Genomic DNA, 19,909 nt, shown 5'->3' on the forward strand with positions numbered 1-19,909 from the left:
ATGGATCTTATAATTTTCATATATGTGAACTCCCATGGCTAACTTCAGCAACTGAATATAGTCATTCTTTGTCTGATAATCACCCTAGGTGACAGCCATGTGGATAATCCATTCATTGGTCTAGACTCTCAATCTCTTGGCCTTACATAATTATTTGTAGTAACTTCCATGTATACTCCTCTTCACCCACCACTTCACAGTCTGGATGGACTCACATGATCTATTTCATGTGAAATCATGAAATCATCCCATTTATGGACCATAACTCATTGCCTTCCTTCTGACTTCTCCACTCATTTATTCTCAGGGCATGAACCTCAGTATAACCAAAAGTCTGTTGGCTGCTCTACTTTTCCCTTATCTGTAAGCCCACACCTAGCATGAATTCTTTCCCAATCCAGCAGAGCTTCAATATCCTGTCAAACACCCTCTTTCAAAACTCTTTAACATGCTTACCTTACCATCCTTCTTCCCCCACCACCATCTGACAGAAACTGACCCTGGGTATGGCATCATGCTTCCTCAGGGCCCACCCCTATCAGGTTGTCCCTCTGGCTGCTCTACCCAAATTTAAGCTGTTTAAAACTTAGTTAGGGGAGTGGTCACAGCTCAGGGCTTTGAGTGCCTGCTTCCCATGCATGAGAGCCAGGGTTCAATCCCTGATATCTGCTTTAAAAAAAAAAAAAAAAAAAGAAACACTTAGTGAGGATATGGTTCATACTTCCTCAGAGAGAGAGAGAAAAAGGGGGGAGGTATTGAGAGTCTTTTAGGAAGGGCAGTTATATGACATACACTGGCTCAGTCCCTAGTCTCCTTCCATAAAGTCAGGTCTCACAGATATCTACCATCTGCCTAGTCCTTCTTAGCCTTTCTTCCTCAATCCCCAAACCTCCTTCCCTTCCCACCAACCCCTTCCCAGTCCTTGATTCTATTTGGTGCTACAGTTCCCCCCAGAGCACAGATAGGTATACTCCCACAGTTAGCCACTCATCCTGTTGCCCTGGTCTGTCTTGGATCTAGGGTAGATGTTTGGAGCTACAGCTATGGAATGTGTCCAAGACAGAGCCTAACAGACAACTAGGCACTTTAAAGGAGGCCAGGAGGAGAGCATCTATGCCTGGGAGGTGAAGTGATCTGTCTTCCAAACAACCTGAATGTTCCTGCTGGACACAAACTCCCAACCCTATCAACCCTAAAGTACCATGTTTTTAGGACCTTTGTGAGTGAGTGAGTCTTGGTTAGGAACAAATCACAAACACACACAAAAGACCTCTCCATTAACTGTTTTAAATTTCACTGAAGCTCCAGAGAAGTATATACAACTTGCTCTTGAGCTCCTTAAGGACAGTAACTGTGTGGCTCATAGTTGTGACCCTAGCACCTAGCACAAGGTGTCGGAAATGACCGATGCTCTAAAATGTTTAAAGCTTCTGTTTTCAATCATTCATTCACTATTCTCTAAGGCCAGTCATTTCTCCAGGCCCAGGTGAAGCTTATCAGATAGTCTAGTTCAGACCTCAACTACCTTTTTGTTTCTTTTTTTTTTTTTCTTTGTTTCTTTTTTATTGCTCATGGCCTAATTTGTTTAAGTTATTTTCTAGGTTTCTGTGTTATTTAATAGTTTGAGGGTTTTATAGATTACAGAAAAATCATGCTTAGAGCTAATCCATTCCTATGGGTGTGAATCTATTGTAGGTGGGACCTTTGGTTAGGATATTTCAGTTAAGGTGTGATCCAGGGTGAGTCTTCTTCCTTGTATTAATCAGCCAAAGGAGTGCTGACACAAAATATCAGAAATTTGTTGGCTTTCACAAAGGGTATTTATTTGGGAAGGAGCTTACAGCTGTCAGACCATGAGTTACTTCCCTCACCAAAGTCTGTTTTCATGTGTTGGAGCAAGATGGCTGCTGATGTTTGCAAGAGTTCAGGTTTCTGGGGTTCCTCTCTTCCAGGGTCTTGCTTCTCTCTGGGTTCAGGGTTCTCTCTTCCCAGGGTTTGCTTCTGTTTCCTCAGTGAGCTTACTTCGCGGGGCTTATGTTTAAGGTTTCAGCATCAAACTCCAACATCAAAATTCCAACATCAAAAACCCTCAACTCTGTCCTTTACCATGCCTTTTATCTGTGAGTGCCCACCCCTTGGTGGGAACTCAATGCCCTAATGATATGGCCCAATCAAAGCCCTAATCACTTCCAGGTACAGACCAGTTTACAAATATAATCCAACGTCTATTTTTGGAATTCATAACCATATCAAACTGCTACACTCCAGCCTCTGAATTCCAAAAAGACATTACAATATTTGAAAAAAAAAAGTCTGTAACAATGCAAGTACTAAATCATATCACAGTCAATTTAAGGAAATACAGTTTGTCTTGGGGTAAAGTCCTGTCTGCTATAAACCTCTGAAACTTACAAAATAATTTATCTGTTTCCAATATGCAATGGACAAAGGATAAGCATTTTTATTACAGTAAGGAGAAATTGGGAGGGAAACATGAGTCATGGGTGCGCTACAGTTCAATAAATCTGCAGGGAATCCTCCATTTGATTTCAGTCTGAGAATCATTCTTAAGATGATGGTTTCTTCTCCTTGGGGCCTTATGTAAACCCACCCACCCTTTCCACAGGCTTGCGCAACAGCCATTCTGTTGCTCATCAAGCATCTCAGTGTTGATCAAGCTCCAGACCTCACCCTCCAAGAGTGTTGGGGTGATTGCCACACCTTACCCAATCTTTGGGTTAGACTCTTAATGCCCCTAGTATAGTGATGTGAAGAAAACATTCCGCCTAACCTTTGGCATAAAGGCTCAACCCTCTCAGAGCAATGAGTTGGCCACCTGGCCTTCCCTAACCTTTGAGGAGCAGGTCTACCCCTCGCAGGCCTATAGGGTGCTGACCTTAACCACCCGAATCCTTGTGGAATGTGCACCACCCTCTCTGTACCTTGGGGCAAAAAAACTGTCCCAGAATATCAGACAGGAACATTCACCCTCTTCAACTGCTGGAGCAAACTCACCCTCTCTGTATACTTGGGTGAGGTTCCTCTCTTGGCCCAAGGTGATGTCCCAATTCCAGATCTCAGCTTCCATAGTTTTCCTCTTAAAACTATTTCACCTTCATTCTCTCTTTTCCATATCACTTTTAGTCCAAGCTGACAGAGGTTTTGTTCATACATCTCTCTCAAAAAGTCTGCTGGTTTAGCATGCAGGAAGCAGGGGTCCAAGCCTAATATTAGGCAATAAGACTTTCCACAAGTCTTTCTGACCTAACTGCATCTTCAATACAATTTACAAGTTCCAAGTTTAGTTAAGCCCTCCAATGGGGCACTTGCTTCTGGGAGTTTGATTTCCAGAGGCTTGGAATTTCCAGAATTAGTTTCTGTGTTCTTTGTGCCTTGCATTTCAGTTCTCAGTATACCTCTCTCATCTAGCATTTTGCTATAAGCTGCAAGCAGAAGCCAAGCCACATTCTCTGGGTTTACTTTGGAAATATCTTCAGCTAAATGCCCAGGCTCACCATTTTCAAATTCTGCCCTTCATAAAACACCAAGAGTTAATCTTGCTAAGTTCTCTGCAACTTTAAAACATGGATTGCCTTTCCTCCAGTTTCTAATAATAGTTTCATCATTTGCTTCTAAGGCATGATAAAAAGTCTCTTTAGCATCCATATTCTATCAACAGTCTCTTCAAAGTGATCTAGGTCTTTTCCATCAAGCATACCACAATTTCTCCAAAAATACCCCTTACCCATTTAAAAAACCATCCCGACATTTTGGTAATTGCAAAAGCACTTCCCACTACTCAGTACCAAATTCTGTATTAGTCAGTCAAAGGGGTGCTGATGCAAAATACCAGAAATTGATTGGATTTTATAAAGGGTATTCATTTGGGGTAGGAGCTTACAGATATCAGGCCATAAAGCTTAAGTTACCTCCCTCACCAAAGTCTACTTTCACATGTTGGAGCAAGATGGCTTCCGACATCTGCAAGGGTTCAGGTTTCCTGGGTTCCTCTCTTTCAGGGTCTTGCTTCTCTTTGGATTCAGGGTTCCTCTCTTCCCAGGGCTTGCTTCTGTTTCCTCTGTGAGCTTTACTTCTCGGGGCTCCAGTTTAAGGCTTCAGCATCAAACTCCAACATCAAAATTCCAACATCACAAACCTTCCTTTGTTATGCCTTTTATCTGAGAGTCCCCACACTTTGGTGGCCCAATCAAAGCCCTAATTATAACTTAATCATGCCAGGTACAGACCAGATTACAAACATAATCCAATATCTATTTTTGGAATTGATAACCATATCAAACTGTTACAATCCTCTTACTGGAGTCCTTTATAAATGGGATGAATACAGACAGATACACAGAGAGACACCCTCAGAAGCTGAGAATGGAACCTACAGAACCAAGAAACTGAAATCAAACCGACACCTGGAGGATAAGGGAGAGACCAGCAGATGTTGCCATGTGCCTTGCCATGTGACAGAAGACTCCAGGCTCCCCAGCTACCTTTCTTCAGGGAGAAAGCATCACCTGACCATGCCTTGATTTGGATATTTTCCAAGCCTCAGAACTGTAAGCTTAACAAACTAATAAATCCCTATTTAAAAAGCCCACCCATTTCTGATATTGCGTTTCAGCAGCCTAGCAATCTAAAACACCCTGACTCTTCAAAATTTCAAACATGAACAGGGCCCAAATATTGTCATGAGGATATACAGCGTCAGGCCCAAGAAAGAAGATGTCATTTGGAACTCAGTTTCAGTTTGAAGCTTTCCTGATTATTTTTCATTTGAGGAGGATTTGCCTTCACTTGTTTATTCAGTGTATAATACCTAAATATCAGAAAAAGGACAAGACCCTAGGAGAAAAGAGAATAACTCACATTTCTGCCTTAAATAGCAGTTTATGTGTGTTCTTATGCATGTGTGTGCACATTGCTTGGGTGGGGAGGTTAGGTGTTCAAAAATTTTTGTTTGTTAAGGACAGTTTGTGACCAGGGTTCCACCTTTATTCCACCAGCTCCAGTACCTACTTTTTGTTTAAAAATATTTTATTATATTTTTTGAAGATACATAGATCACAAAAAATGTTACATTAAAAAATATGAGGTTCCCATATACCCCACCTTACCCCTCCCACATCAACAATCTCTTTCATCATTGTGCCACATTCATTGCATTTGGTGACTACATTTTGGAGCATGGCTCCACCACATGGGTTACAATTTACACTCTCCCCCAGTCCATTCAGTCCATTATGGCAGCATATATAATGTCCAGCATCTATTCCTGCAATATCATTTAGGACAACTCCAAGTCCCCAAAATGCCCCTACATCACATCTCTTCTTCCCTCTCCCTGCCCTACTTTTAAAGATAGGGTGTAGTAGAAGTGGTGAGAAGATGCCTGCCAAAGAACTGAATAATTGTTCACCAATAAATCTGTCAGGGGGGGTTTTACAAGAACCTAGAAACTGCAGCCCGGAGCATGAGAGATTTGGAAACCCTCGGGAACTGCAAAATACCGTTGTGGAGTCCACTGCACATGTGCCCAGTCCTGAGCTCGAAGCCGGTCACAGAACCAGACCCGCCTAATATCCTAGAAAACTGGCAAATGAACAGCATAAGGTCCAGGACTATGGCTTAAAAGAAGTAAGATCAATTTGCAGAAGCCACTGGTCAAACAGAGATGCATGAGGCGCTGAAAACCCGCTGGGCCTCTCCTAAATGCAGGGTCCTGGCAGCCCTTTGGGGAATCTCAGCCCTTGGCCCTATCCTCCAGGAAAGGCCATTCGGCTATGACACCAGGGTCATTTCACAGTTTAAGGGGTTCCAAGGGGAGGTAAGGCTCAGAAAATCTGACAAAGCAGAGAAAACTAAACGCCACGCCGACAGGAGAGCGTCCCCATCGCCGATTAGCTAGCGTTGGCCCGATCCCTGTCTCTGATTGGCTGTGCTCAGGAAGACGCAGCCTGTAGGCGGCATTGGCTCCGGTCCTGTGGGCGGGGCCTCGGAGTCCTGCGGAAGGGGCGGGGGATGTGTCCGCGGCCTGCACCTTCCACGGCCTTTCCGCGCTCCTGGGCAGGCGGGTAGGTGCTACGCTGGCGGGACCCGCCGCTTCTGACACTATGGGAACTCGGCGCGTCTTCTTTAGGTTTCCGCCGCGTAGCGCTGGTGCGGGCTGAGGCGGGAAGTGGGGAGACAGCCCCCTCTGCTGCTCCCGAACCCCGGAGGTCACCTCCTCCCTCCCCCACTTCCCACCCAGGTTCCTCCCTTGGTGCCTCTTCCAGGCCCCGCCCCTCCCCGCTAAAGCCCTGGTGACCGGGCTCACTGCCCTGCCCTGCCCAGAGCGCAGCGACCTGAGAGACGCTGCATTCAGGCTAATGTAATGTAATTGAAGCGATTATAAACATTTAATTATTTGTCTTGTCAAAGTAATTTATGTATAAAAACGCAGGGTTTATCTTAAAGAGCAACAGTCACGTGTTCCCAAATCCACTTGTAACTTTTCTATCTTTAGATCTTTTTTATGACCTAAAACTTAAATAAGCTTCTGTATTTTTTTGATCTATCGTCTTTAACTCATTTTTCTACTGCCACATTTTCCTGAATGTTTTATTGCCCTATTTTAGTTTTTCTGATCGCCCTTGTAGCTTTAAATATTAGATTTCAAATTAGATTTCAACCTCTAGTTTTTGAGCTATCAACTTTGGGCTCATGGTATCCCGCTATATTAAATGAGGATATTGACAATTCTTCCACTTCCAAGCTCCTATCATCTGATTTGATTCTCATGTATTCAACACATATTTGAGACACTGTTCTAGGCACTGGGGATATAGTCGTGGCACTGTCCTTATCCTTATGAAGCTTATTGTATGGAAAATAAGATGACAAACAAATACATCGTGTCAAGTGATGTTACGTGCTATGCAAAGAGCAAAATCTTAAGAAGCTGTTATTTTTTATAGGGAGATCAGGGCAGGCTAACCTGGTAAAAACAGTATTTTAGATGGAGGGAAGAGTGTCTTAAGATGGGAATGTGCTGGGTATGTTTGAGGAACAGTAAGACCAGTGGCTGTAGCAAAGTGAACCAGAGAGAGAGAGAGGGCTGATGAGGTCAGGGGTAGCAGGAGCACAGATAATGTGTTATATTGTAAGGATTTAGCTTTTACTTGGAAAGCGGCTTTGACTAGAGGAATAGTGATGTAGGGTTTGGATTCTGGATATGTTTCGAAGGTAGACCTGGTAAGAGTTGCTGATGGATTTGATATGGAATATTAAAAAAAATCTAACACATAAAGACTACTAAGATTTGGACTGAGTAGCTGGAAAAATGGATTTACCATTTTCTGAGATGAACACTAAAGAGAGGAAGAGGGAGGGAACATAGGAGTTTGGTTTTGACATGTTAAGGTTGAAATGTCAGTTAGACATCCCATGGACATGTTGAGTATGTGTGAGGATATGAGTCTTAATTTTAAAGGAGAGATCCAGACTGGGGACATAAATGTGGAAATCATCAATATGTAGTTAATATGTAGATGGTATTTAAAGGTGAAATGGGGGAAGCGGACTTGGCCCAATGGATAGGGCATCCGTCTACCACATGGGAAATCCACAGTTCAGACCCCGGGCCTCCTTGACCCATGTGGAGCTGGTCCATGCTCAGTACTGATGTGCACAAGGAGTGCCTTGCCACGCAGGGGTGTCCCCCGCATAGGGAAGCCCCACGTGCAAGGAGTGCACCCTGTAAGGAGAGCTGCCCAGCGCGAAAGCAAGTGCAGCCTGCCCAAGAATGGCGCCACACATATGGAGAGCTGACACAGCAAGATGACGCAACAAGAAGAAACACAGATTCCCCATGCCACTGATAAGCATAGAAGCGGTCACAGAAGAACACACAGCGAATGGACACAGACAGCAGACAACTGGGGGGAGGGAGGTAGGAGGGAGAAATAAATAAAAAGTAATCTTTAAAAAAAAATAAAAATAAAGGTGAAATGGGATGGGATTGCCTCCAGAGGGAGTATAGATACAGATAAGATCCAAAGGGAGAAGGGCAGAACCAGCAAAGGAAACTGAAAAGGAGCAGCCAGTGAGTAGGAAGAGGACCTGTAGAACCAAGAGGGATCACCTTCATCTAATGATGATGATAGGGAAGCAGATTTGGTTCAACTGATAGAGCATCCGCCTACCATACAGGAGGTCTAGGGTTCATATCCAGTGCCTCCTGACCTGTGTGGTGAGCTGGCCCACATGCAGTGCTGATGTGCGCAAGGAGTGCCGTGCCATGCAGGGGTGTCCCCCTCATAGGGGAGCCCCACGTGCAAGGAGTATGCTCTGCACGGAGAGCCGCCCCGTGCAAAGAAAAGTTCAGCCTACCTAAGAGTGGTGCCGCACACACAGAGCTGATGCAGCAAGATGATGCAACAAAAAGAGACACAGATTCCTGGTGTCGCTGACAAGAATGCAAGAGAACACAGAAGAACACACAGCAAATGGACACCGAGCAGCCAATGGGGGAGGGGGGGAGAATACATTAAAAAAATAAATCTTTAAAAAAAAAATGATGGTGATAGGTCAGGGAAGGTAAGGGGGAGACTTGACCATTGGCTTGAACAAAGTGATGCTCACTGGTGAATGTGAAGAGAATTGTGTTGGTGTAAAGATGGGCCAAAGTCTTAGCGTGAATTCAAGAAAGAATGAAAAGAGAGGAGGATGAGTAGATATTAATTATAGACAGCTCTTTCAGGAGCTTTATGGTCAAAAGAAACAACTAAAGAGGGTTATGTGGCCAAGGAAGGGTTTTTATTTGAGCTGGGAGCCATTTTAGCATTTTGAATGCTGATGGAAATGATCTAGTAGAGGGAAAATGTGAGCTGCAGGAGAGAGGAGAGACAACTGTTCTTGAAAAGGTGAGAGGAGGAGGCATCCAGTGAACAACTGGAGAAGTTTGGTCTGAGATCAGAAGATGGAGAGTTCATCTGTGGGAACAGAAAGGAAAACAAAGTATATGGGTACAAAGGAAGGTGGGTTAGTAGATGTGGCAGTGAGAACCTATTGCCATTCTCTTGATTATTTCTGTGAAATATGTAGTAAGATCATCGACAGCAAGTGACAATAGAGAAAGGGGTATTGATTTGAGAAGAGAGGAAAATGGCAAAATCATTGTCTAGGAGAGTGGGAGAAGGAAAATTCTGGAAAATTTCAGTCCTTAAAATGTAAAAGCAAACTCTTCCTTGTTTTGATGATAGATTGACTTTAAAACCACTAAGCAGTGCTTACCTTATAACCATAAAAGTTTCTCTCCTTTGCTTGAAATCCAGTCTGTTCTTGAAGACATTCTAGAAGTCTACTAAATTCTTGTCCCAATTTGAACCATTTGTTTTAAACGTGTCCTCCTACAAGGATTTTTGTCCTGAACACTCTGTCTTCTCTTCTCTCTTGTTTTCTTACTTGCTCTCTCTAGTCTAGTTTTCTCATTTCACTTTGTTCTATGTTAAGGAAGATTTCCTTCATTTTTTCCTTCCAATTTTTCTTTTTTTTTTTTTTTTTACAAACTTGCATTTAAATTCCAAGTGCTTTTTCTCTTTTCTCAGATTGTTTCTCAACAGTCTGTTCTTGTTTTATAGGTACAGTATCTTCTTGAATCTTGAATCTGAAGAAAATTAATTATTTCTTTTGTTTCATTCTGTTCCTTATTTTTGGGGGTTACTTGTATTTATCTTGGTCTTTGTCTTTTGTGCTTCCGGCTTGCTTGACATAGCTGGTCCTGTGTGGTTGTCTGTTTATATTTAAGAACTGGGAACCAGATTGATTTTCCTATTTTGCCGATATAGGTTTTTCTGCTCTGGTGATGTTTGTCAGTTAGTAGGGTCCCTTTAAGGTAAACATTTAGAAAGCCTGTTTGAGGGGCCCTGAAATGCCACAGCCCAGGACATACTAGAGATTAACCCTGATTCTTCCCAAGTACTTCCTTCTTGAGAGAATGTAGTCCTAGAATTTTTTTTTTTTTTTTTTTTTTTGCCTCAGTGTGAAATGCTGGGCTGCTGTTTGCTAACTAAGAAGGACAGAGAAAGAAGGAAATTTGGGAGGGTTCATTAGAATTCTGCCAGTGTAAGAACTTCATCTGTCAGTCCCTGTGCTTTTAGTCTCTGTTCTTACTCCTTCAGGTTCAAGAGGGTTTCTCCAACTGGTTACTGAAATTACTTTTTTCCCATTTACCTGTTCTCTTTCTAGGATATTAAATTTGCTAGGTTGATACTGCCATTTTTTCTCTCTCTCCTCTACCTTCCCCCATCAATTCTTTTGGTCTCCTTTTTCCTTTTGCTCTTAGTTGCTCTCTATTCTTGCTTCTTCCCTCCATGATATATATAACAGAGTCTAGAGTCTAGATTTTACCTGTAGATCCACTCTCTGCTCTAGTTCTTTTTGCATTCCCAGTCAGTAGTTATTTTGCTGTTTTATTTCTCAACAGAAAGCTGATAAATCATGTGTGCACTGATGATCTCCTTCCTAGTCTCTCTGCTGTTCTTTTATTATTTTATTGAGGGTCTCAGAAGGGATGTATGTTAGTTTTCTGTTGTTGCCATAAAAAAATTACTCCGAATTTACTGCTGTAAAACAACACAAATTTATTATCACACAGTTCTGTAGTTTAGAAGTCCAACGGTGTTTTACTGGGCTAAAATCAAGATGTTGTCAGCGCTATGTTCTTTCTGGAGGCTTCAGAAGAAAATCTCTTTCCTTGTCTTTTCAGCTTCTAGAATCTGCTCACTTTCCCTGGTTCAGTGTTCCTTCCTTCAGCTTCAAAGCTAGCAATGGTGGGTCCAGTGCTTCTCACCTGTAACACTATTACTGTGGTTACTTCTCTATCTCTATCTTGGACTCTAAATTCTTCTGCCTCCCTCTTTCATTTTTAAGGACTTCTGTGATTATCTTGGGCCACACTCAGCTAATCTAGGATAACCACCCTGTCTTAACATCAGCTGATAAGCACCTTAATTTACCTGTGATAGAGTGGTGGAGCCCAAAACAAAACATCTGTAAAATGAAAACAATAATGGTTCTATCTAGGGTTGTAAAATAAACTGAGTTAATCCACATTTACTGTTCAGAAACAGTGCCTGGCATGTTGTGTAAGTGCTTGAGGAATGCTAGCCATTATTATTAGTGAATAATAGACTCTCAGTTACCTAACAAGTTATAAAAGTATTGTGGTCTTAGGAACTATTTCCTATGTCTAGCCGTTTATTCATTCAATAAATAAATATTCAGCACTAACTACATAACAGGTACTGTTCTAGGCGCAGAGGATACAGAAGTGACTGAGACCAACCTGGCTTCTCCCATTACAGACTCTAGCTGTAAGACAAACTTTCCAAGTGAATAAAGAAATATTTCCAGGTGAATCAAGAGCCTGGCATTGACCATGGAAGTTCTGTGCCCATGTGTTGCCCTGGAAGAACCTAAGGTTATTTCCCAGAGTAGTGACTTCATCAATAAGGGTTTGATTATCATTAGATGTCCTTTGTTTTTATCTTAAGAAGTGTTAGTTCATCTCTGCTTCTAACATATTACTGAAGGCTGAGGAGAGCATTTTGGCTCCTTAAATAATAACAATGTTCATGGCTGGAAAAGGGGGCAGGCATTTACATGGTGTGGAGAAAGTACTGTTGTTTTCCTTGGACTTTATACTGCAGTGTGCAGCACAATAAAATAATGCATCTAGGTAATGGGCTTCTTGCATCTTGAAGTATCTACTGTTTCTGCATCTTAAGTATGTAAATGTACATGTAAACATACCAGAAAGTGATGCTAGAGTTATTTCTGGCCTCAGTTTTGGATACTGAAACTCCACATTGTATGTGACTTTACTCAAGTTCGAGGGAAACAGTCTTGATTTGGAGAGCATCATTGAGGTGGATTGGGAATGGGATTGGTGGAGCGAACCCTGAGGAGAGTCAGAGATGACCAAATAAATGAAAACGGAGAACAATCAATCTCCACTCTCAGACATCTGCAGATATCCCCACTGTGGTATAAGTCATGTGGCCCAGTCACAATTTCAGTTGGGAAGGCTAGAGTTTATTAATAAGGTCAATAATGGAAGAAGTTGTTTTTTCAGTCATTGATTATTCCTTTTCCTTGTCTCTCTGCTCTTTGTTACCTTTTTCTCTTATTTGTTTTTCTTTTCCTCTTCTCAGCCTTAACGACTTCTTACTGGTTTTATTCATGTCCTGAGGAGGGTACAAGAAGGAACAATGGATCCTGCGGCACTGGTAGAAGCAGTTGTGGAAGATGTGGCCTGTCCCATTTGCATGACCTTCCTCAGGGAGCCTGTGAGCATTGACTGCGGCCACAGCTTCTGCCACGGCTGTCTCTCCAGACTCTGGGAGGTCCCAGGACAATCCCAAAACTGGGCTTACACCTGTCCCCTCTGTCGGGCTCCTGTCCAGCCTAGGAACTTGCGGCCTAATTGGCAGCTGGCCAGTGTTGTGGAAAAAGTCCGTCTGCTAGGGCTATGTCCAGGAATGGGGCTGAAGGGTGAGATGTGTGAGCTCCACGGGAAATGGCGAAACGTGTTCTGCAAAGAGGACAGCCTGATGATCTGTGAGGCCTGCGGTCAGTCCCTAGAGCATGAGGCCCACAGTGTCGTACCCATGGAGGATGTTGCCTGGGAATATAAGGTGAGAGAAAGCCACCTCAGCTTCTCCCCTGCCCCTCATTTGGCATTCTCCAGATCATATACTTTACTGGGGGTCCAGAGGCTAAAAGAGAACTAATTCCTTTGGTCCCTCACAACTACAGATCGCTGAGATCTGATACACTGAGCTCTGCCCTTCCTGGCCTTTATGGTCTTCTTTGACTCCCTTCTCTCCCACTTTATGCACACCCCATCCCTTGCTCCAGCATGGTTAAATGCCTAGCCTGAAGATCATTTCAGTACTGGAAATTTGAAGACCAGTTGTGTTTTAGTTCTCGGTACCTTGAATGCATTTGGGTTTGAGACGGTTACATATGTAACCAAAACTGCACCTATCAGAACTTGGAAATTCCTCCTAGCAATGCCAGAAAGTAGTCATTTGACTTTGGATGATTCACTTTAACTCTCTCATTTTGTGGGGAAAACTGAGGCTCCAAAATGAGATCATAATTATTGATTTTAGAGCTGAAAGGTACCTTGGGTAAGTCACTTAGAATTGAGTGAAATGAATTAATCTGCTATTCTAAGGTCCCTTCTGACTTGAGAGTAAATTAGTTTCAGGATGAACAAAGTTTAAAACTGGTCCTGTTGTCCTTTAGACAATGTTCTTTCTCTTCTCTAAGCCCTTTTATTTTTTGACAAGTGATCTCTGAAGCACCCACTGCTCCTTAGAGGCCACAAATTACATACTGAACACTTCCCCTGAGCCACCTAGGCCAATTTTATAGCTACCCTTGTCAACTTCCAGCTTCCAGGCCTTCCTCTTCCTCTTTCCTCACATGTCCGTGATGGCATGACTTGATCAAAATCATTAATTACTCCAATGATGCTGTGATCAAATGATTTAGTACTGATTTTAGTTCTCTTTTTTGGAGTTGAGGTAAGAAGGCAGGAATATAATACAAATGCCCTGAATTAGCTCTTCTTTGTAAGAGAAGAATTTCTAAAAAATTCTAGATATGTACTTAGCATTATTGCTTTGTCATTTTGTTTTAGACTGTTGGAATAGGGAGGCAATATAACATAGTGCAGGAGCTGAGTTCATATCCCAACCCAACCATTTACTAGCTGAACAGCTTTAGGGAGCTCACTCTCTAAACCTCAATTTTCATATCTTTAAAACAGGGATAATGCCAATCTCATGGAATTGTGACTGTTAAATGCATGTTTAAAGCCTAAGCAATGTCTGGCATTTGGTAAGTCCTTCCTAAATGATTAGTATTATCAGAATACTTGATGCTTTGCAATAGAGTTCTAGGAAAGTGCTTCTTAGCCTTTAATGTACATATGAACACCCAGGGATTTTTCCTAAAATTCAGATTCTAATTCAGTATGTCCGGGTGAAGTCTGAAATTCTGCATTTGTATCAAGCTTCCAAGTGCTACTGATACTGCTGACCCATTTAAACCACAAGGTTCTAGAAGACCTTGGGATGATAAGGCAAATAAAGATAAAAAATGGGCATGGCTAGGAAAGTCTAAAGTAGTTTCTACAGTGTTGGAAATGGTCCTTCTACTTTTCAGAAACTTAGAGATGTGGGAAATTATTCTCAACTCAGAAAGCTACCTTGGATGTTATCTGGGCAGAAATCCTCTCCTCCATGACATTCCTTTTCTTCTAGAATTCCTTCTCACTCATTGCCTAAGGGACATTGGCTTTCTCATCACCCACCAATGCTAGGAAGCCTCATTATCAGCCCAGGATGCCTGAGGTGGCCTTTTCAGGTTTTTATCTCTTGCAGTGGAAACTTCATGAGGCTCTGGAACATCTGAGGAAAGAGCAAGAGGAGGCCTGGAAGCTGGAAGTTGGCGAGAAGAAACGAACTGCCAGTTGGAAGGCAAGTTACCCCCTGGGGAAAAGAATTTATGTTGTCCTGCAGTTTGCCCATGGTGGCATCCTCATCTGTCTGAGAGACAGAATGGGGGGTTTGAAGTCAGGGAGCTCTGAGTTCTAATACCAGCTTTCTCTTTACTGGGTGTGTGGCCTTCGGCAGGCTGTGGAGCGTCTCAATTCCAGTTTCTTGGTCATAATGTAGGGATTACCTCTGGGTTTTCTCATACATGAGAAAGGAAAAGAACATGCCTTGCATATACATTAACTTACAGTGTTGTGATTTGTGTAATTCTTAGCAATGCATCGTTTCTGATCTACTGTACCTATTTGTCCATATTTGGTAAGAGTACAATAATTAAAATAATATTGGAAAATCACCTCTGAAATTAATATGAGGCGCATAACTAACAATCCATTAGACCTTTTTATTTTTATTTTTATTTTTTATTTTTGGAGTACTGGGGATTGAACCCAGGACACCTTGTATGTGGAAAGTCAGCACTCAACCACTGAGATATACTGCCTCCCTCTATCAGAACTTCTGATCAACAGTGGATAATATTGAGTTGATCTAAAAACAGTACCTTGAGTTTATACAATATGGAAGCAAAACCATTTAACAGCACAGTTCAATTACACTGCCTTAGACACTTAAGTTTAACATATCTGGTTATTATTATGAAAATGGAAAATATTCTGTAGCATACAGTACCAAGATAATGTCCTGGACTGTAAAAGTAGTCACAGGAATCCAGGAGCATCCCCAGGAACAGAAGGATAGGAAAAACAGTATCCTTTATTTTTTCCAGGAGTTGTTGGTACCACAACATTCCAGAATGTGTGTGTGCACATGCCAGTGTCCTCAATCCTGGGTGACCCTGACACTAATAATATGCTAATTTCCCGAGGTTGGCTCTGCAGATACAGATAGAAACCCGAAAGCAGAGTATCATGTGGGAGTTTGAGAAATATCGACGATTGCTGAACAGACAACAGCCAGAGGATCAGCAGCTGGAGGTAGAGGCAGCTGCAGTTCTGGCTAGCCTAGAGCAGGAGGAGGGGGAGACCATGCAGAAACTGGAAATGAGTCATACTGCACTAGTCCAGCAGAGCCGGATCCTGTGGAGGATGATTGCAGAGCTGGAAGAGAGGTCGCAGAGACCTATCCAGTGGATGCTGCAGGTGAGTAGCAGGCTTTCCTGGGAACCATGAGTGAGGGCTGAAGATAGCTTGGGAGCCCAAGAGAGAGGATGAGTTAGTCTTCATAGGGGCCTGTCAGCACTCTGTGCTGCCAGAATGAGTCCCATATATCCCCAGCTAATACCTGCTCCTCTCCTACCCCTGGTTGGGTGGACAGTCTGGCCCATTGTAGCCTTGAAGATAACACACTGCTCAGGCAATTGTGGAATCACACCCTCCTGTTTTGAGAGAGAGCCTCAAGTCTGCCAGTCCAGAAAAAAACCCCAGCATGCTCTGCTCCCCTTCCATAGACTTCCCTCGTGTATCTCTGCACACCTTCTCTCCAGCCTTGGTTTCTGCCTCCCTTTCCCAGAGAGAAAGCTCCCCCAGGGCTTTCTATCTGGTCCCTCCCAGACACAATATTTTTCTCATGCGCTGTATTTTTTCCTCCTAGGGTATTCAGGAAGTCTTAAACAGGTATGTTTCCAGCCTCAGAGCCTCTAGGCAGCCCTATAAGGGAGGGTGAGACCTGACTATAGCCAGAAGTGGAAAAGAAATATAAACTCAGTGTATGCAAGAAACCAGGTGCTGGGCCAGTCTTCTCCCTCTCACCTGGTGGTGGCTAGAGAAGCTTTGTTCATCTTTCCTTTTCCTTCTTGGTACTTGGTCAGATTCATTTCTGGTATTACCAGTAAGAATGTCATGTAAAGTTAGAAAGTATGTGGTTTCAAGGAGATTGCCCAAGGGAATAAAAGGCTGCCCTGTGTTTCCATTAGCTCTCTATGCTTTGAGTCTTGGCCCTATTCCTTTGTGGCATACCTTTACCTCTCCAGATAGGAAAGTCACCTCTAACCCTTCCCACAGCATGGGAGTGTACATGTTCTCATCTCTGCTATGAATGGGATCAGTCACCTAATGATCACACCTCAATTTTCCCTGGAGGTGCTGAGACGGGGTACCTCACTAACCAGGTCCCTGGCCAAGCCCTCTTTCCTGTACTAAGGGAAGTCCCATATGGCAGAGCGAGGACTTCAGGCCCCAAGACTTATCCCCTTCTCTACCAGCAGCAAGTCTTGGTGCCTGCAGCAGCCAGAACCAGTGTCCCTGGAGCTGAAGACAGAGTGCCGTGTGCCTGGACTAAGGGCGCTCCTGAAGACTTATACAGGTAATACATGCTGAAGGAAATGTTGATGCACCCCTCCACCCTCCACCCCCACCCAGAGAAATAAAATATTTCAGTGTCTTTAGGATGTCCCACCTAACCCTGCTCCCACCTATCATTGAGAAATCTGTGGCTGTATTTATTAGAGACCTCACCCATACCAACCCTCCCCACTCCTCACCCTGTGTCACTGTTACCAACCAGTAGCTTTTCTCCTTAGATGATGTGCGCCTGGATCCAGACACTGCCTACTCTCGCCTGATTGTATCTGAGGACAGAAAAAGCGTGCATTATGGTGATACCAAGCAGAAACTGCCAGATAATCCTGAGAGATTTTACCGCTACAATATTGTCCTGGGCAGTCAGTGCATTTCCTCGGGCCGGCACTACTGGGAGGTAGAGGTGGGAAACAGGTCGGAATGGGGGCTGGGAGTGTGTAAGGAAAACGTAGACCGCAAGGAAGTGGTTTACTTATCCCCTCACTATGGATTCTGGGTGATAAGACTGAGGAAGGGAAATGAGTACCGGGCAGGCACGGATGAGTACCCTCTCCTGTCTCTGCCAGTACCTCCAAGCCGGGTGGGTGTCTTCCTGGATTACGAGGCCCATGATATCTCCTTCTACAATGTGACAGACAACAGCTCCCACATTTTCACTTTCCCCCATTACCCCTTCCCTGGACCCCTCCTGCCCTATTTTAGTCCTTGCTACAGCATTGGAGCCAATAACACCACTCCTCTGGCCATCTGCTCCCTGGAAGGGGAGGACTAGGAGTCACCATCCTAGCCAGAGACTTTGGAATGTCGCCTGGCCTGCAGGGGTCTTGAAGGACCCAGATACTGACAAATGTCCCCTTGAACTGTGCAGAGCTTAAGAGTCTAGGCATTCCTCTGCCTAGCCAGTAGTCTCGCTGTGGGTGTAAGTTTGTCACTAAACCTCTTGTAAACAAGCTGAGGCAGGCTTGCATCCCTAAGGCGGAGCATGACAGGGCTGACGGTGAGGATCTGAGTAGTCCTAAGGTAATTTATTGTAAGGATCAGGACTTTATCTGTTCTGTAGGTCATGATCCTCTTCCCCGTCCCTATTCAGTGACATAGTAAAAGTCAGTAAGGATGGCCAAGTGGACATTACCTTTAGAAGTCCTTTTGTGTAGAGCTTTACTAACAACCAAAAATTACTGTCCATATCCAGAGCTGCTGCTGATCGCAGTCAAAGAATGCTTCATCTGAGGCTTTGCTGCTGCTGAGCAGACCATATTTGACTTTAACTCTCTGGCCTGACTAGAGTAATGGAGTACAGCAAAAAATCTAGCACAAGCTGGACAAATCACTTTATCCCAGACTAAGGAGACCTGCATCCTAACCCTTTTTGTCTAAGTGGCAGGATCAAAAAACCATATTATCTTTTACTTTCACTTCATGAATTAGGAAACTGAAGTGGCCTAGCAGCAAGTTATTTTTCACAAAGCTGTTGAAATAAGAATATAAAGCATTTTTCATATTCAAATGAAACAAGATTGACAAATACTTTTCAAGTCATGTATCTACATATCATTAATTATCTTTACATCTCAAATGTCTCACACATCTGAAAGGTTTTGTTTCCTCATTGGAAAAGTGGGTATAATATTTGCATGCTCCCCTACCTCACAGGGTTGTTATGAGGATCACAAATTGATCCTATTCTCTTGCTCCTTTTTCAAGGATAGAGGTAGGCAAACCATGGATTTGTATGTAGTAACCTTCCCATCTCCCCATCTTAGAGCCAGCCTCTTCACAGCAGTGCCTTTGTTTCTTAGGGCCTCTCCTGACAGTCTAGAGCACCTTAGACAGTGCCCAAGCCAACAGCAAACTCTGGGCCTTAGTTATATGTTGCATATCTGATTTTGTGCATTTCTCTATGGGTTAGAATGAGGACTGTACCTCAGAGTACAGAATGAAGATAATGAAAACAGAAAAATAACTAGGAAGGCCCACTCACCCACAAGCTGGTTGGGCTAGAGCTTGGATCTATTGAGGTCAGCAAAGTTATCTTCATGGTTCTGGCCACTACATAATATTCTCCCTGCCTTGCTGTTCTCTGATTCTATGACAGAAGGAGGAATAGGGGGAAGGAAGTATGGGGAGAAAGAATAGAACTAGACCCCAAAAGCTGGGTTTGCAGCCATATATTGTGGTTAAAGGGAATGTAAGTATCTCTGTTTAGGATATTGACCTTATAGTGATTGTTGTATGGGGAAAGGAAGATTGTACAAAAGTTACTCACTGTGGGTCTTAAGAATATTTTGTGGACTGATTATGGCTAAAAGTCATATGGGGGAGAAAAAGAAAAGAAAAATGAAAAAAATAAAAATAGAAAAATCATAGGAATTATTTGTTTGGCTTAATTGCAAGAGGCTATAGTATATACGACATATATTTTCTCCATGATGCTATATAATGCAATCTCTGTTGTAGCTTAAGCTTAAAGGTAGTGATTATTAGGCTAAGATGGACAGCAAAGGAGATGCTAGATTAGGCATAGGCTGAAACAGAGTAACTTCTAATTATTTGTAATAAATAGTAGTAAATATAGTTTTTCTCCTTTAATTGTGTTTGCTGTTTACATATGAAGGAGGTAAAACAAGCCAAAATGGAGAAATAAACTTATTCTGTCCACCGTGCTTCCAAGTTGCTCCTTGAGCATAAGGAGTAGAAGGGGAGAAGTTGCTGGATGGGAATAAATTGAAAAGTCACAGACCTGGTCCTGGTAAAGGGTTGAGCTGATCTATGTTAGTGGGACAATGTCTTTGTGGGGTGGACTCCCCAGGAGATTGTTTTGTAGTGCTGAGAAACAGATCCTTAGGAAGCAATTCCAGTCATGTCCATAGACACTTAGCAGAAGGGGCTGGGGGTCAAATCAGTGTTGTTCTTGTACTGTTGATATTTTTGGGCAAATCTTGGAAAGTTCACAGAAAAAAGGATTAGCAAATGTGAAAGTCATTTAAACCTGCAATGAATTAAGAAATGGAATGGCCTCATTTATAACAGTGT

At 43.0% G+C, this 19,909-nt stretch overlaps 1 protein-coding gene across 7 annotated transcripts in view; it reads left to right on the forward strand.

Annotated features, from left to right (window-relative positions):
• The first annotated feature begins 5,994 nt into the window (after positions 1 to 5,994).
• The window catches only part of TRIM68 (tripartite motif containing 68), a 39,500-nt gene continuing 25,585 nt past the window's right edge, over positions 5,995 to 19,909 (forward strand). For 3 of the 7 annotated variants that reach the window (XR_011649954.1, XR_011649955.1, XM_071218229.1), the window contains exons 1-7: positions 5,995 to 6,083; positions 12,204 to 12,686; positions 14,445 to 14,540; positions 15,458 to 15,718; positions 16,170 to 16,192; positions 16,780 to 16,880; positions 17,098 to 17,273. Coding sequence is in view for 5 of the 7 variants with exons in the window: in XM_071218229.1 (XP_071074330.1) it covers positions 12,261 to 12,686; positions 14,445 to 14,540; positions 15,458 to 15,718; positions 16,170 to 16,192; positions 16,780 to 16,880; positions 17,098 to 17,273 (1,083 nt within the window). In the remaining 2 variants the exon portion in view is untranslated. Of the gene's footprint in view, positions 6,084 to 11,308; positions 11,404 to 12,203; positions 12,687 to 14,444; positions 14,541 to 15,457; positions 15,719 to 16,169; positions 16,193 to 16,779; positions 16,881 to 17,097; positions 19,904 to 19,909 lie in introns of those variants that run through there. The other 4 variants (XM_004476939.5, XM_071218228.1, XM_058305826.1 and 1 more) reach the window with 4 other exon arrangements.

Source organism: Dasypus novemcinctus, chromosome 10 (assembly GCF_030445035.2).
Source record: "Dasypus novemcinctus isolate mDasNov1 chromosome 10, mDasNov1.1.hap2, whole genome shotgun sequence".
Lineage (NCBI taxonomy): Eukaryota > Metazoa > Chordata > Mammalia > Cingulata > Dasypodidae > Dasypus > Dasypus novemcinctus.